Source organism: Embiotoca jacksoni, unplaced genomic scaffold (assembly GCF_022577435.1).
Source record: "Embiotoca jacksoni isolate LCO1_2020_lvr unplaced genomic scaffold, fEmbJac1.0.p SCAF_11, whole genome shotgun sequence".
Lineage (NCBI taxonomy): Eukaryota > Metazoa > Chordata > Actinopteri > Embiotocidae > Embiotoca > Embiotoca jacksoni.
In genome coordinates, this window is record NW_027185241.1 from 3024017 (window position 1) to 3041792 (window position 17776).

General features: G+C 39.5%; 1 protein-coding gene across 1 annotated transcript; it reads left to right on the forward strand.

The window, feature by feature from the left end:
• The first annotated feature begins 3821 nt into the window (after positions 1 to 3821).
• Positions 3822 to 10903, forward strand: LOC138191897 (ribonuclease ZC3H12A). Its single transcript, XM_069138972.1, has 6 exons — positions 3822 to 3895; positions 5233 to 5674; positions 6138 to 6277; positions 7951 to 8185; positions 8355 to 8461; positions 9190 to 10903. The coding sequence occupies exons 2-6, from the start codon at positions 5268 to 5270 to the stop codon at positions 10224 to 10226; spliced, it is 1926 nt and encodes a 641-aa protein (XP_068995073.1). The 5' UTR covers positions 3822 to 3895; positions 5233 to 5267; the 3' UTR covers positions 10227 to 10903.
• The last annotated feature ends 6873 nt before the right edge of the window (positions 10904 to 17776 follow it).

Below are 17776 nucleotides of genomic sequence, written 5' to 3' on the forward strand. Positions count from 1 at the left end.
GTTTTACCTGGCAAAGCTCTAGAGCCTGGTAGCAATGTTTTCTAAGTCATATATAGTCTGAATGTGAGGCATTTAGGAGACCTAAGGAACTTGTAACTAAATATTTGTGCTGTAGGGTTTAATTTAATTTATATTTCGTTAAGATGGATTTGAAAGAATCGGTACAGAACAAAAAATAATGCCAGAACCGGGTATTGCAGTAACTACCTTTCTTTAGTTTCCTAATTGGGTAGCATGACCCCAAAGGAAGGTTCAATTTGTACGATAGAATGAACATTTTAAAGAGTCAAGAAATTCACTCTTTAATGGATTACTGGCAAGTAAGGTTGACAAACTCGTCCTATTAAGAGAAACCATTACAAATTCATGATATCTAGACACAATACAGATGCTTCCAGCGCTTGGCAAGTAGGTGTCCATGAACAGCCGGCTGAGGTACTGTAGTCGCTAAACTGCAATTGTCTGCTCAAATCCTGTTGAGGGAATTCAGTTGTCACTAATCAAACCAAATCTAATTAAACACAGACTTAAAACCTGGGCCTTCTCCATTCTACTTCTCTTTTGTCTAATTTTCTATCAATACTATAGCCTCCTAGACAGTGTTAATGCCTAACCTCCTCTAGACTCACACACAATGCCAGGAGGTCTTTGCTTGCTGATCTATGTAGGACAAGTAGTATGGTGTCTGAGGTAATAAATGAACAAGATGAATGTGGGGGATATGTTCATTTGAAAGCTCTTGTCACTGAGGGTTTGCCGTCCGGCTGCACAAAGGGTAGAGCCGTCCTGCCTGATTTACTTTAGATTCAAACCATGGCTAAATTGGAAATCGTGAATCACTCTGACACCATTGGCGCAAGATGGATTACTTCAGTTAAAGGCTGCCTTTTCTTTACTTTGGATCTTTTAAAAGAAATCATACAAAAATTAATTTTTCTGACAGACGGCTGACCCGGGCAGTCAGTGAAAGGAATAGCAAAAGGAGGCCAGCACTGAGGCAGTTCAAAGCTGGTTTTATCAGCACGGCACAATCCCAACCACATTCAAAAGCTCTCAGCAGCACAATGAGCCTGACTGAATATTTGATCAACTGTCTCAGGTTTAACAAGCCTTGCCAAACTACACCTGCCTGGAGGAAAAAGATATGCCTTTGAGCAGGGCAATGCCTCCCTCAAGATGTTAAGGAAATAAGCGTTTGATGTTCACAACACCCAATCTGCACTAAGCTTATCCAATCTTGGGCACTTGGATTCTCAGCAAGGTTCAAGATTTGCATTACTGAACAATAGGTTTCTGGATGCCAACAATGCCTTCCAATGTAACCTAGCCATAAATTACAAAACAATACACTCAACCAGAGACTTCTATATTCTAAATAGGGCTTTTACAGATTGGATTCAATAACATACCATACAACTCTCCTTCCTGCCAAGTGTCATACAGCAGATGTTCCTTCAAAATGCACTTGGAAACACTCCCACATAAAAAGTCATAAATAATCCACTTGTGCAAAAGTGTAAATTTATGTGTGCATGTGCTTTCTAAATATTTATATGTGCGTGCGTGCATGTGCGTATGTGTGCGTGTGTGCGCGTGCACGCGTGCGTGCGTGCGTGTGTTTGTTGGAGAGGCAGAAGTCTGTTTACAGAATCATGTTGTGGGGCAATAAGCAAGTCAACACAACTTAAATCACAAAACATTAGGTTTAAAACTTGGTTTAAGTTAGTGTAAGGTAATGGTTAGAATTAGGGAAGAAGTGGTCAGGGTAGGTCTTCAGAAAAGAAATGTAAGTCAATGTAATGTCCTCTGATGTGATGGAAACATATCTCTGTGTCTATATATATATATATATATATATATATATATGTATGTGTGTGTGTGTGTGTGTGTGTGTGTGTGTGTGTGTGTGTGTGTGTGTGTGTGTTCGTTTATGCCCCAACTCTATGGTTGCTGGCTGCAGCTCATTGCCCTGCAGTAATATCAGGCCTTGCAGACACCTGGGACCAGTGGTGTGGGCCCTCAGAGGAGGCAACCGCCTGGCAACTGGCCCTGATTACTTTCTCCACTCTCCGGAACTCAACTCTGTATATGCCATTAACCAGCGCCACGCAGTATGATCCCAACTCGACCATGCCATTAACCCTGTACACAAAGGCTTGTTTACAAACACACACACACACACACACACACACACACACACACACACACACACACACACACACACACACACACACACATAGTGCTCAAAACTTCACAACTTAACCAGCAGTCTACCAAAGCAACAACCAACTGCAGCCTAACATCTTCCATAATCTCCCCGGTGAGAGCAGAGGCTGTACAAAGGGCTAACGTGAAGCAAGGGGGACCTCTAGTGGCCAAATTGAAAAACACAAAGACATGCAAACAGCAATTGCAATTGGGGAAGGCGGTACAACAGAAATATACAGTAACATACAGGTGGAGATGGCAGGAGAGGTGCTTATAAAATCAGATTTATAAACAAGTTTTAACAAGTAATAAAAATGGTAAAAGTGATCAAGTATTAATCTGACAAAACAATGTCCTATGCAGGGGCCACATTAGTTTTAAATGTAGGTGTTACAGAAAAAAAATATGCATTCAATCCCTTGCACCCTTCATTTAGGGGACTAGTTTTGATTTTATGTATTTAGAGACTTCATTACTCAATAAAGACTATTATCTTACCAAAGCTATTTGATTCGATCCATTTATTATGTACACTAGGCTATGTAAATACAAATAAACATACCCAACAAACCAAGTTCATTTAAATAGGCTAATTCAATGAGGATTAGCTTCAAAGTTTAGTTGACCTATGGTGGAAGAAGTATAATTTTATGAAATCACAATGAAAGAAATCTTTATTATTTCAATGGAATATTGCAATGCTTTGGTTTGGCAAAAAAAAACATTATTTTAAATATTGTATATATTGTTGAGTATAGTGATCAATAGAAGTAGATCAAATAATTGCAGCAGAGTGAAAGGTGTAGTATAAAATATAAAAAGTATAAAAAAAAGTATGGTGATGGCTTGGTGGATTTTTGTTACTTGCCACCCAAACCACTGGGGGGCGCCCCGACACATACAAAATATATATATATTTAATAGCAGGATATCCATGGATATTTAACAAATCCAAAATAACTTTTCATTGGATCATCAAATGTATTTATGTTCCAATTAAAACGAAACATAAAAATGAGGACAAACAATGCTGGAAAATAACAAATAGTTCCAAATAGGGCCTACATCTAATACATTCTAGACAGAAAGTACTTATTCTGTAAATGAATGAAGGGAAATGTTCGACAAATAAAATTACATTTTGATCTTTTGTGTAAAGTTCACAAAACAGAGAAAAGTGGGGTAATTTGCAAATAACAACCATTACAGCAAGTAGACAATATACCCAAATATAATCCTAATGCAATTTTATCAAGTTGAAATTGGGTTGATATGTCTTGTACACACATGTGCTGTATAAAGAAATTCGCTTGAATTTTAGATGGAGTAAAAAAATGCTGCTATTTTTGCAATTGTAATTTGCCTAGAAGGAAGGAAATGTGAAAAGGGGGAGAGAGAGAGAGAGAGAGAGGGAAAAAAAAAACCCAACCTGAAATACCTCTGTGAGTGAGTAGCTGACAGGCAAAAGAAAAGGAACAACTTATCTTATCTCTCTTATGCAAATGTTTCATGGCTCGGCATGCCTCCTGTCTGGAGGAACAGAAGAGGGGAAGAAATATTTTTTCCAAGGGGCGGTGCTACGAAGTGGGAACGGTGTCAAACGTACAGAACTACGAAACATTAACGGGAGTTAAAAGTGACTTCTGTCCACAAATGGATCGCGAAGGCGAAGAGGCGAACAGAAAAGGTCAGTTCTGCCTCCGCGGTGAGATACCTGTTGACGACGAGTGGTCTTGTAACGTTTATCTGCTCACCGGTTAAGCAAGGGAAGTGGCCAGCTGGTGTTACCTGTGTCAGGTAGAGGAATACGTGCTCTGTGTCGCGTTTCCAGCAGGCACACTTTGTTCCTCGTTTCTCTGTTCGTGTTTGGTAACACGTCGCGTAGATAACTTTCCTCTCTTGTTACGTTGAGCTGTCGTTATTCGCCGACTTGAACTCGTGAAGCTGAGTCGGAAGTTTACAGTACGTCAGGAGCGCAGGCCTCTCTACCTGATGCTGATTGCTGGGTGAATCATTTATTTGATGCATATTCCTCAAAACGTGACACAGCTGACAATGATTACTACATGTGGTAAAAAAAAATTAAAAAAAAAAAACCGCTGGTGTACTTTGGATCTCCGGATGTCTTTTTAATAGCTTTATCAAGTTTAGCCAACATTATATAATAACGTATAAATAACAAACAGGCAGCTCTGTCAAATGTGAAAGCGATAGGTGAATGTTACGAATGAAAAGACCATAACCTTAAGGCAATTAAAGCTGCTCTTATTTCTGTTATCTTTTACTGCGCCAGTTATTTCCTTGATCAGTTGTTTAGTTGATAAAAACGTGATAAGTACCCATTTGAATATCGTAGAGCCAATGCTGACATCTCATAATGTCTTGTTCAGTTCATGTCATAGTCCAAAACCTCAAATTATTCCATTTTCTGTAACGTAAGACCAGGAAAAGAATCAAATTCTCAAGCATGAGGAAGTGCTTAAATGTGGCCATTTTTCCTCAAGGATTGACATAAACAATTAACCACTTACAAAAGTTGTTTAAGTAGCTATAAGGTCAGTCCAAGTCTAGTATATACCACAGAAAAATCAGTTGACCTCTGACTATATTACAAAGTCGTGGTTTCAAACAAAAATTCTGTTGGAGAATTCAGAGTTTCCAACACACCAATTTTGTATCTTTGAATTAACAAAAGAACATGAGAACATAACACAAGGTCAGTATACAGATTATATATTGCACAGCAAGAGAAGAGCCAGTGAGTTGTTCACATTAGACAAACCAAAGACACCGTATGTCAGGCTGAATTGTGTTAAAACGTGTGTAAAATGATACACACAATACCCACAAATATTTCCATTTGATGGATAATTATTGGGGTTTTGTATTTGACTCACTGTAAACATTGTACAACTTCCTTGAATTCTGGAACAAATTAGTTCAGAGTACGTCTATGTCTGTGAGAGAGTGTATGTGAATAGTTAAATTATGGATGGATGCCTGATTAAGTACATTTTCTTTCAGGATTCTCACCCTGAGACAGATGTAAAACGTCTCCTATGCTGCTGAAAAGAAGTTCAGATGTGTTCAGGATGGAACGGGCACCTCCCAGCCAGAGCTCAGCTTCAGACCAGCTGGAAGCAGACAGTGAGGAGCTTCAGCTCCAAGTGGACTTCTTCAGGAAACTGGGTTACTCCTCGGCAGAGGTGAAGGCGGCTTTGAGCAAGCTGGGCCTAAGCACAGACACCAACTCGGTGCTAGGAGAGCTGGTTGGTAGCAGAAACAGCAATGCACCCTGCATTTCCAGTTCTGACGGTGATGAGAGAACCACGAGCCAAAAAGACCCACTGCTGCCTCCCAGCTGGACTCCCGGGCCCTGCAGAAACCCACAACAACTGGGGGACCGAAAGAATGCCGACACAGAATTAAGGCCTGTGGTTATTGACGGCAGCAATGTTGCCATGAGGTAATTTTTCTCGGATCGTGGATCATAGCTGTTATGTTTTGCTGCTTTGGACTGTTTAACCGTGTTGGACGGTAAAATAACTGTAAAATAATATGTTTCAAACTGACATTACTCATCATCATTGTGTCATTCAACTCTAACCCTGAAACATACAGTACATGTTCCTCCACTGTCATGCCACTTCGATTTTTAAAAGGGCGTTCACCACATTGCCCGTGCATGTTTTTGCAAAGGCCACTTACACAATATGCAAATTTGAGAGAAAAACTACTCCAAAATCTCCACTCCTCAACAGATAGGAAGTGTATGACTTCACAGTGACTAATAGGGAAGGTTGCCTCAGTCAGACCATTTAAAGACACGTGGTGTTTACACAGATGAACTGAATTTATGGTGTTCCCTTTCAAATTATTTATAGTCAAATCATTTGAAGTCATGTTCTCTCTCCTGCTTCTTTTTACAGTCACGGCAACAAGGAAGTGTTCTCATGCCGAGGCATACAGCTGGCAGTAAACTTCTTCCTGAACAGAGGTCATAGTACCATTACTGTCTTTGTTCCCACTTGGCGGAAAGAGCAGCCCAGAGCTGATGCCCCCCTGACAGGTGAGAACACAAGAAACATAAAACAAAGCAGAAACTTGAATAAGAGGTTGGGTAGTTTAAAACTTAATGGAGCCAAAAATCATAGTTTTCTAAGAAGGTGTGAATTGCAGTCACAATCTTGAATGGCTTACTAACAATTAGAAAATGAACTAGCAACTCTGCACTTACGTTACACAACACTTTACAAGCATATTGTAATATTTTCATGTGCCTGTAAGGTACACTCATTGATTCCCAGCCAATAAAAAAAGCGGTCTTGCCTGTGGATTTTTCATATTGAGTATTTTGAAGAGTGGTTGTAACATCTGCTAACTGTTGCATTTTCCCATTGTTACTAAGTTTTTATGTCATGTTAAGGCTCATTCCAGCCAAGAAATAACCAGCACATAGCTACTTTGTAAAACAGAGATATAATGTGTTGGAATAATCCGTTTTAGAGAAGCTTTCCACCTACAAATGTGAATATACAATAGCAGATATTTCATAATCCTGAATCTGTGACTCATTCTTGCAGCAGCCATAAGATAATGGTGCAATGTTGTCAGTGGCAAAACTGCTGCATGTAGGCCAAAGGCATGGTGCAACACAGTTAAAATTGTGAAATATAGGTTAACTCACTTGTTGGCTAACAAATAATATTTTACTATGAAGCCATGACAAAAGCAAAAACGGGCATACATTGAAAATGAATTGAGTGGGTGCATTATCATAATCTCAGATAATAGCACACAATAAAGGCTCTACATTTCTGACAGCTGAGTCACTAAAGTTTTAGGGTGTATCTACAGTACATAATCCAGATAAATATCTGGTGTCATTGAGTGGAGAAGCTGCCTTTTATTCAGTCTCAAGGCATCATGTTTTCAAACTAAATAACTCCCAACGCAACAACTATATAATAAAGGGTGGACTATTCTTTTGTAGCTGGTGCATCAATACCTTGTGGCTGTGATGATTTAGTAACTGTGCAGCCTGGGTGGAGCAATCCAAAAGTTCTACTTTCAATCTGTGAACAAGGAAGTATAAATCAGCCCAGAGGCGCCTCTTGGGAAAGCCCCACCAGGAAGTACACGTGTTTTTTTTTTTATTTATTTCACACCAAGTGTAGTTCACTTGCAGAGTGTAGTTAAAGGCTGACAACCATGTAGTTAGAGGTTAAGTGAAGGCAGTCACCCTGATCAAAACCACAAGAACCTAGTTAAAAGAAAATGACCTTTAAGTAAACATCACATACCCTGGTCCCTTGTTCATTCATACAGAGGTCATGGCTCATTTCATTTCACTCCTAACTTGTTTAATAAGGACTAACAGTAACAGTGTATATTATGTTACTTTGCTCAACTTGAAAGTAGTTTAATATGATATAATGTGCATACAGTTAGTTAAAAGCATTGTACACATGTTTTAATACCCTCTTGATGACTGATTACTGGGGCTTTGTATAATGCTTATGGCATTGTTCATATTTCTTTTGGTGAATGTTCAGGTCTCTATGAGGATAAATGTATGTTGCATAACAAAGCTATGCACTTTATATACAATTATCAATAAACAATGTGTCATACAGCAGTGAAATACATTATAAAAGGCTTTAATACAATTTAAAAGTGTCCCTCTTTTACAACACTGTATCTCTCCATAATTATCTGAGTGTTGATTGATTTTACTTTCAGATCAACACATTCTGATGGAGCTTGAAAAACAGAAAATAGTTGTCTTCACTCCATCTCGCCGCGTTGGAGGCAAGCGAGTAGTTTGCTACGATGACCGCTTTATTGTCAAGTTGGCATATGAGTCAGAGGGAGTGATCGTCTCCAATGACACCTACCGTGATCTCCAAGGAGAAAGGCCCGAGTGGAAGAAATGCATTGAGGAGCGGCTGCTCATGTACTCTTTTGTGAATGACAAGTAAGCAATTAGCCTGTTCTGTCTGCCCGAGTGTGCAAGTCGTCAGATTTTCCTTCCAATGCTATTTAATGTGGTTCCAGAAGGCATATTGCAGTTTAAAGGAAGCATAATTATCTAACACACAGCTGAGCTGTCATGAATCAATGAGTAAATTTCTGTTTTTCTCCAGGTTCATGCCCCCAGATGACCCTCTGGGTCGCCATGGCCCAAGCCTAGACAACTTCCTCAGGAAAAAGCCTCTGCCCTCGGAGCAAAAGAGACAACTCTGTCCATATGGTAAGATATGATCAGGAAATTTAACTCTCCATTTCAACCCGTTTCTATTGTCTCTGCCAAGGAGTTTATGTTTCCAGTGTAGTTTGTTTGTTTGTCTGTGTGTCAGCGGGATTACGGAAAAACTATCGGCCCGATTTGTAGAAGGATGTAGCATCGGCCAAAGAGCAGCCCATTTAATTTTGAAGCAGAACAGAACAGTCATTATTGAGTACCAGAGGTGTAGTAGGAAATAAATTTAGCCTTGGACTAATCCACCAGGACCGGACCACCCATGACACGCTTTCATGCACACCCTGAAAAACAGGCAGACAGAGAAATCCCTGTAATGACACACACAGGGATGGCAAAAACATAATGTAGTTGTTGACGCTCCACCGGCCCACTGAGGCCACCAAGATTTGTCCAGGTATTCCCAATGGACAGTCCACTGCTGTGGAGCACTTGGGGACATTTGTTTCATAGGAGAGAACTGGAGCCGGGCAATTGTATGTCACTACAATTGTATACCCACGCATATAAAGTAGTTGTTGTTGCAGATCTGCACTTCATTGAAGAGTGGACTATTGACCTCGTTGGAGGTCTGCACAGTGTCCTTCTAGTATTACAGACGCATTGTTAGACTTTTCGCAGTGTCATAGCTGTTGGACAATACACAGGAATGTAGTTCCCAAATGAGATGACTTTTGAATGACTTTTTTTGTTCGTGTGTCCCTTTTTATTTCCCTCAGACAAAAAGTGCACTTACGGCATCAAATGTAAGTTCTACCATCCTGAGCGGGTAAACCAGTCTTATCTGTCCTTGGCTGATGAATTGAGGGAGAAAGCCCAGATTTATTCTGGTAAGGAAGAGAGAAATGCCAGATTATCACCCAGACAGTTTCAATCTGATCCTGGACTTGCTCATAATGCCTGTTCCCATCCTCGAGACTCAAGCACAGAACCCATAAAAGACAAGCAGAGTTCCTCACCTTCTGGTCAGGTTGGTGAAAATAAACTGCTGTTCTGGGAAGACCCTCGAAACACTCCCAATCATATGCCGTGTTCTGCAACAGGAAACCACTGTCAAAAAGAGTGGCCTGGGCTGCACCTGATGCCAAATAATTACTATGCCAACATGTCTCATGAGTACCTGGATTCTGGCCTTGGCTCATTTGAGAGCCAGTACTCTGACATTTCACATTGCCACAGTGGCTCCCACAGGCACAGGCCCCAGCATCAGAGTGCCCTCGCTGGACATGCCTCAGTGCATTTAGAGAAAAACAACACGCAGTCCTGCAGATGTTATTCCCATGCAGCGCCCTCAAGAACTCATCAGCAACATCATGGAAACATGGATGCCATGGGTCAACGTAACTATGACACCTATCCTCCTCAAATGTTCCCACCGGGTATACCCCACCAACACAGTCTCCCCAGCCATTTTCATTACAGTGGAGCCCCCCATCTTCAGCAAAATTACTGGTCAGATCCCTTTCAGGCCCTGCCCCAAGCCAGGACATCAAGCAGTCTCCCCTCCTCGGTTCATTCCTCACACTCCCACGACTCTTGCTGCTCCTATGAAGGTCATCAGTACCATTCCTGGAGCCAACAACAACCATTTTCTGCTGCATTTGACACACAAAGGTTAGAACTCCGCAAGAAACTGCAAGCCATCTTCAACCCACAAGAGGTGGATGCAGCCATGGAAAAGCTGCCACATCTGATGGATGCTGAGAAACTGGCTGCGGAGATACTCAACCTGAAGGCTCAGAGAGGGATATTCTGACTCTATTATTCAGTCAGAGCTAACATGATACTTGTGTTGACCACAATTACATTCAGTGTATTTTGTCACAGGAAACAGAGAATCTGTTGATATGCTTGTATAGTGTCAACATGGTGGAGTGATCTGAAAGCTAAATGTAAAGATGTTTCATTCTGCACAAAGTGCCATTATGGAAGCGAAATTTGCCTTCCTATTTATGAACAGTTTATCTAACCTGTTCTGTGTTATATACACTTGTATGACATTGTAGTCAAATGTGACCTTGTCATCCATGTTTTGGATGAAAAGTCCCTCCAGACCAAAAATAGTTCTGTTTCTACAGTTTTGACTGTTGATGCATATTGTATCAAATAGGATCTATTTTAAGTTCTCATGCAATCAGGAATTGTATAAATAATACTGTATAAAGTGTATATAAATGTATAAAATGTTACTTTCAGTCTAGTTCTCCAGAACAGCCTGCTGTTCAGTATTGCATATTTCTGGGAAAAGGAAACTGAGGAAACTATTAAAATGACTTTGACCTCAGCCAAAGGAATTTGCTGTTGTGTCATCATCCTTTTCCTGTAAATGAGCAACAGTTTCATGAAACATTCTATGAACAGTTGTTCCTGTAATAATATGTGTATAGTACTTACTATGGGATTAATATGGAATTTGGTTCTCTTAAAAATTAAAATGTGTATTATCTTAGTAAATTACTCACTAAATGTTTACTGTAAGATAAAAAAAAAAAAATATATATATATATATATATATATATATATATATATTGTAAGCATGTATAGGACAAACAATGTCATTAAAGATTGATTCACAATTTGATGTGTAACATTTGGAATTATTTATGTAGCCCACCTTCTCAAATTATAGTTCAGGGTCTTCATGCCATACTCTTTTGCATTGGAGGTGAATTGGAGTAGCTCTACGAAACTATATATTTTAGGATGTGTCTACAAAAGCCCAATTTAACCGTATGACTCTGATTAAAGTGCAGAATGGCCTGGTTATCTTAAGATACAGCTATACGGTTACCGTGAGTTTAAACTCCCATGCATTCATATGTAGCCCAATTTGAGCCCTTACTTTGTAAGTTGAAATAACATTACTTTAACACACGAATCTTTAAACTACGCGCATTGAATGAAATAATGGTCAACATTTATTACCAAACAAAGACGTGAATCACACCGTTAAAGTGTCGTTGTGACTCGCAGAAAATACAGGGGGAAAAAAACGTAGTAATACCCGGGATTTGATTAGTCAGTGTGGTGGTACCATAACGTTGGCGCAACTCGTTGGAGCTCATTGAAATCCTCAAGGAAAGGTGTGGTCGGTACTCACTGTTCCTTGGTTACTCAGAAAACTGTATGTAACGGTCTTTGCAAACCCTGTGCCCAGCGGTCGGTTGTGTGATAGGCGATTGAATGAGAGCCTATTTAAAAAAAAATGTTAAGGTTGCACAGAACTGACCTGTGAATTTAAAGTGTTTTGACGCCATGTCGGTCTGTCCACCTCTTTGGTCCAGATTGAACAACTTGACAACTATTGTATGGACTGACATTAAATTTGGTACAAATTTCATGGTCCTTAGAATAGGAATTGTAATCTCTTACTCTAACACAGCCACTAAGTAAAAATTCAATTTTTATCCAATACGTTTCTATCTGCCTGTCATTAAAGTGAATCAAATGTGGTTGAGGATGTTAAGTTGCCTGTCACAGTTTAAAGTGTTGTGTAATTACTTCACACCATCATGGAGTTAAATTGTCAGTGTCACGACAAGACAGGCCTATCATAATTTGAAAACGCTATGTTTGACAGATGTGAAATATGGCAATGACTTTAAGTCATATTAGTATTGATTGCAAATCCCTTTGGGCTAATATTTGAAGGGAACAACTTTTATTTTTTTTTCGCAGTGCTAAAATTGTTTGTAGACCTACAGTTATCATACTTGAAGTTGTTTACTCAAACTTGACCTTTTGTTGGATATTCAGCATTTCTCTGTGGGTTTAAAAGACATTTTGCTTGTTTTGTGTGCAGAATGGTTCAACAACTCCAACATTATTAACCCCCAAAGCTTCACACAATGCCTTGAACTATGTTTATGAAAATGGTATTTTTTTTTTTTATTATGAATGACAATTCAATTTAATTAAAAATCTTTTCACAGACAAGACACACATGTCAAACATGTTTTTATGCTTGTGCTTTGACACATACATTTTAAATTTAAAATAAGATATCAGATCCGTGGGAAGAACTACTGGTCTGCATTCACTTGGTCCTCTAGTCCATGGGCAGCTCAACCTAACACAGGTCATTTTGTTATTCCCAGGCCATTAGTAGTTTGTGGAATGGTACGAAGGCACCATATCCTGGCTTGCTGCAAAGAACAGAAATCAGATTTAAATTTGAAAAAGGAATAAATGGAGTAGACATGTGAGAAAAAGTCACAGAAAACACACACATGACATTTATAATTACGTATGTTCACCATTTCTTGTGTAGGGTAATTTACCTGTTTATTTTATTTCCCAATCATGAGGAAAAGATCAAATTTAAGCCCCATTTCTAATTAAATTAAGACAAATTTGTGATTGCTGTAGAAAAGGGAATTCACACTTCGCATGTCAAGTTCACACCTCCCTGTAATTTGAGCCTTCGACGTTTGCCTCCAATTTGTATATTCAACTCAGCCACTGCTTACAGAGAACTTGATGAAGTATGTCTGAAGGCCCCGTTTCAGTTTGTTTATCAAGTATGATGTTGTATAAGTGTTCCTCCTATGAAGTTTACAGATTTGTTACTGCCAGAACACCAAAAGTTAATGTACTGATGTCATGGGTAAATCTGATGTGATTTATAATGAAAGAATGGCACCTTAAATAAGCACCAAAAGACATTATACAGTTTGGAAGAATAGGAATGACCTTTTTTTTTTTTTTTTTTTTTTTTAAAGGAGTGAAATAATAGCAGTAACAGTGAACTGTAATGAGCACCAAAGAATCACAGTGCAGCACTAAATGTGAGGCCACACAGCCTGAACCTACATGTTGCTTGTGTTCACACTGTAGGAAAATGAGATCAGTTACCACTCAAAGTAGCTGTATCCCTTGTGGCTGCCGTTCCCAAGGCCTGGATCACCAGAGTGCAGCTCCACCCCAAGGTGGAGATCTGCCTCCCCCTGCAGGTGGCCAAGAAAGCGAACCGTTCCTGTGCTGATCCTTCCAGATGGCAGCATGATCCTAACCCGGTGACCTAGCTGCAGGTCCATGGGGGAGTGGGGAACAAAAACTCGATGTGGCCCTCGGGACGACCTCCATGATTTCACACCAGAGGAAGAGAGGGTTCAGTTAAACTGCCTTTGCTTTAACTGACAGGTTTAGAACAGTCTTTGATATTATATGACATGTTTGGGGGATTACAGAATGTGCCCATTATGAGCTATGACTATTTCTTCGGGCACGTACTCAGAATAAACAAACAAATTTTGAACTGGAAGTCTTTAGAGGTGCTGGTAGACTGACAGTCATGGTAGCTTTTTCCCCTGTTTCCACTGTTTTTGCTAAGCTAAGGTTGTAGCTTCATATGTGTTGTATTCAGACGTGAGACTGGGATCAATCGTTACATCTAACTCTCTGCTGAACTACTTCTTTAACGCTTGTACCTGGAGGCAGACGATAAGGAGGAGGCAAGTCTTGAGCTCAGTGCAGATGACGAGGATAACTGACTGCCAGACCAACTGCATGCAAAACTGTCACTTCTTGATGACACTGCCGACTTTCTGTTCTGTTGGAGACCACCTAAAGATTAGAGGATAGCAGTAAACATCAACATTCAATTCAAAGGAGCGTAGGCATGATCTCAGTGTGTTTTTGTCATCTACACTAGGCTTCTGTGCTTTATCACTGTCATTTACTTGAGTCCTCATCGAAGACTTCTTCGTTGTCCACTCCTGACTCTCCCAGGTCATCATAGCAGGCCACTTTCACCAACAATCCAGCCTCAGAGATCAGCTGAGCAAAAGGAGGCAAGTTATAATTCATGAAGTCATATACACAACCTCAACCAAACCCACACACATATTTACAAGCATACCTGATTATGAAGCACTTCCTGTTTCCTTTGCATCTCTGAAAACCTCCTTTCCCATGATGCTCTCTCACAGGCGATCCTAGTCTTGAGGGACAGGATGTCTCTCTCAGTTTTGGTCAGTCTTCTATGAAGGGAAGTTGTATGGTCAGGGCTGCCGGGTATGGCCACAATCCCTTTACTCTCAGAACCTGACAAAAAACATTATCATATATCAATTTATACTTACACATCAAATTACATACATTTTCAACAAAAGGACCGGTGAAATTTGAGGTAAAATGTACCAGTCAATCTGAATAGAATAAAACAAGCTTAGTAAAGTCTTTCCAGTTAAAAGTAAATATTTTGATGGAAATTCTTCGATTTCATAGGATCCTTACCTACAAGTTGTTTCAACTGGCGGCTGTGTTTGTCCTCTACAATGTGCTTTTCCCTTGGTAAGAATTGTATTGCATTGTATGGGCAGATCTGCAATGCAAATGAACCTGGCTTAGTCACCATTAAAAAAAAAAAACCTTATCAAAATGTTTCATTGAAATGATACTAAAATGTCAAAGCAATGGCATTTTTTACAGAGCAGGCACTCACCCAAAGAAACCGGCAGGTGCAGAGTATTCCCTTGAAAGTCCATGTAAACACAGTCCACAGGATATATCCTGTCATGTTGAAGCATGGTCCTCTCACACTGATATTCTGACTGGAGAATGAATAGATGTTACTATGGTTAGCTACGACTAAAGGCAGGAAGTAGTGCAACTAAAATGATATTGAATGTTTAGATATGATGATGTGGTTTTTTTCTGAACTGTGTTCAAATGAGTTCAAATAATTGGGTGTAGGCTCAAGATAGGTTTTCTGCAGGTTGATGTTAACATGCTATATCATACACAAAACAAACAGACATTAAAACTAAAACAGGGATGAAGGCTTACTATTGGAAAACGTATTGACAGCGCTGGACACTGACCTTTTGTAGAGGCTCAACTGTAGGATGGGAGGAAACTCCCATGTGAGGTCATAAGGAAACAGTAGCTCCCATTCTTCTCCGCAGGCCTCTGTTCTGGTCTGGGGTAAATGTAAATGTGGTGCACAGGGCTCACTAACCTGTTGCTACGCACCAACACTGCATGAGCAGCGCTGCTGACGACTGCTGTGTCGGTAAATCTTGTCTAATCTTCTTAGTCATGCAGTTAGCAGACCAGTCGCATGCGGGCTGCTTAAATTGGTCGAGTTGAGCTTTATATATCAACAATGTGAACAAGCCTGCACAAGCAGTGCAACTGTTACCCATGTTCCTGTCTGTCTGTTGGCTCATTGGAGAAATAATACAGAATTTTGAGACTTTACTGCTTTTATTCTTCGACAATAGAACTCTGTGATCTTCTCACATTACCTCCTTCTTTGACCTTGATCCCACGTGGATGTACTTTTCACGCCTCACCGGTGTTAAATGTGATACGGTCTCCTCTAGTGGACTAATGGGTGTATTACACACTTTGGTGTGATACCTGGCTGGCTAGGCTGTAGCCTCACTTCTCAGCTGTTGTACTGCTTCTGGTTCTCCCCTGAACCGCTGTCGTAGAGTGCTCCATTATGTCTGCTTATTGCATTAAATTTGAGCAAGTATAAAGAGGATTACTGCTACCTGTGAATGCAGATTGTCATTTGGAATATTTTTTTTCTGGTATGGCCTGTGTTTTCAGTCACTATTGAACTTTACTACCACCCACTGGATTTTAAGATGTAAGGCATTTAGTTGGCTCAATGCAATATATCACTGTATTCATGAAAGTGAAAAATAATTAATGGATCTGCCTCATTATTCAGAAGAGATCCAAAATGCTATGGGTTCTTCCTTGGCCCATGCTTACACTCTCCCTCAAGGTTTCATAAGAAAATGGGCCTGTACCTTTTCTGTAAATCTGCTGCCAAACAGACAAACAAGCAGGCAAACAAACAAAAAAACATAACCTCTTTGGTAGAAGTAACAACATTGGATCTGAAACAAAAAATTAAATTGATTGGGAAATGGTTTTGAATCATTCGTGGATCATGCCTTGGTGCAATTTCCTCCATTTTCCCAATCAAGTCTTGATTCAAGGAGATTTTTCCAGTTAAACAACTGAAAGTGAAAAAGGAGGCACATTTCTGTCCACAAACAGTCTGTACCATAGTTACATCAAATGGCTTCTATTACCTATGTTGGTTAGTTTTGTTGTTTGGATATTTTTCCTTCGTTCAAGATTTCTAAGAGAAACTATTCAGGCAAAGAATATTTTTCAGTCATATTCGTCAGGATGTGGACATAATCAGTTTAATGAGGAGCATAACAATAACATTGGGTTAAAAATGTAACACAGCTAAGATTAATCCACACTAACATTATTGTTCTAGACACACTGTGCAGTATAAAAAAATTACACTGTAAGCCAGGCTTTTATTACACATAACAAAAATACCTTTAAACCTCTAGACCACTGTATTGTGCAAATAATAGATAGCAAATAAAGTTAACTTCTGCAATTATACAATGTTTTGAGAGTTCAATAAACTTTAATTTACTGTAAATAAGGCTACATTACCTTGTGTATATTTGCTGGTGGTCAGAGAGAGGATAATTCCAAAGATGTTTGTCCAGCTTTAATCATTGCATTATACATTTCTTTCTCTGGAAATCAAGTGGGAAAGGGGACAGCATTTTTTCACTGGTTATTCTGATGATTATATAGTACAAGTGTCTTATGTTTCAAAGTAAAGCCTGGCATTCAAGTGAAATGCGAGCCCTCGGGCTATCTCTACATGGTTAATTGTTGTGCTTGAATAGATTATACATCAGTTCAGCCGATAGACTATTTAGGCCTGCATTCAGAGACATAGAAATACCTTCATCTCACATTTGCAAGCAAACAAACGGTTCACAGCTTTGGACAATGACAATGATATGCAATTATCTACAACTGTAAGCTCTACACAGTCACTCCTTTATCTGAGCTTTCAGCATGCTGGCTATCAGTCAAATTTAGTTTTTGAGGACATTTTGGAATGCAAATGACATGATGATATGGGATACTTACATAATGATACTTAGCAAAATGATTTGTATATTTGGGCAAATATAAAGATATGGAGCAGCTCCTAATTAGTGTGTGTGTATATTAGTCATGGAAAAGGGTCCAACAACTGTCAGAGCAGCCTTTACTAAAATGACTTGTTGATCACTCTAAGTGTGCAACCGTATGTAAATGTTTTTGTAAGCCAGGAAATAATGTCTAGTATGTATGAATATGCGCATACAGTATAATGGGTCTGTCTGTGTAATTTTAATGTGCATGTGCAGGCTGTAAAAACAAATGAATAGCTAAACATTCAGAATCATTTTCACTGACCACTTTATGTAGACAGGATATCCTTACTTTTCTTTCCAATTGTTGGAGAAGTTATTGATAAAA

Bases quoted from the DNA above. Each gene is read 5' to 3' on its own strand.
- LOC138191897 (XM_069138972.1), top strand. From the start codon at position 5,268: ATGCTGCTGAAAAGAAGTTCAGATGTGTTCAGGATGGAACGGGCACCT. The intron at 5,675-6,137 runs GTAATTTTTCTC...TTCTTTTTACAG, and splicing joins GGCAGCAATGTTGCCATGAG to TCACGGCAACAAGGAAGTGT. The intron at 8,186-8,354 runs GTAAGCAATTAG...GTTTTTCTCCAG, and splicing joins TACTCTTTTGTGAATGACAA to GTTCATGCCCCCAGATGACC.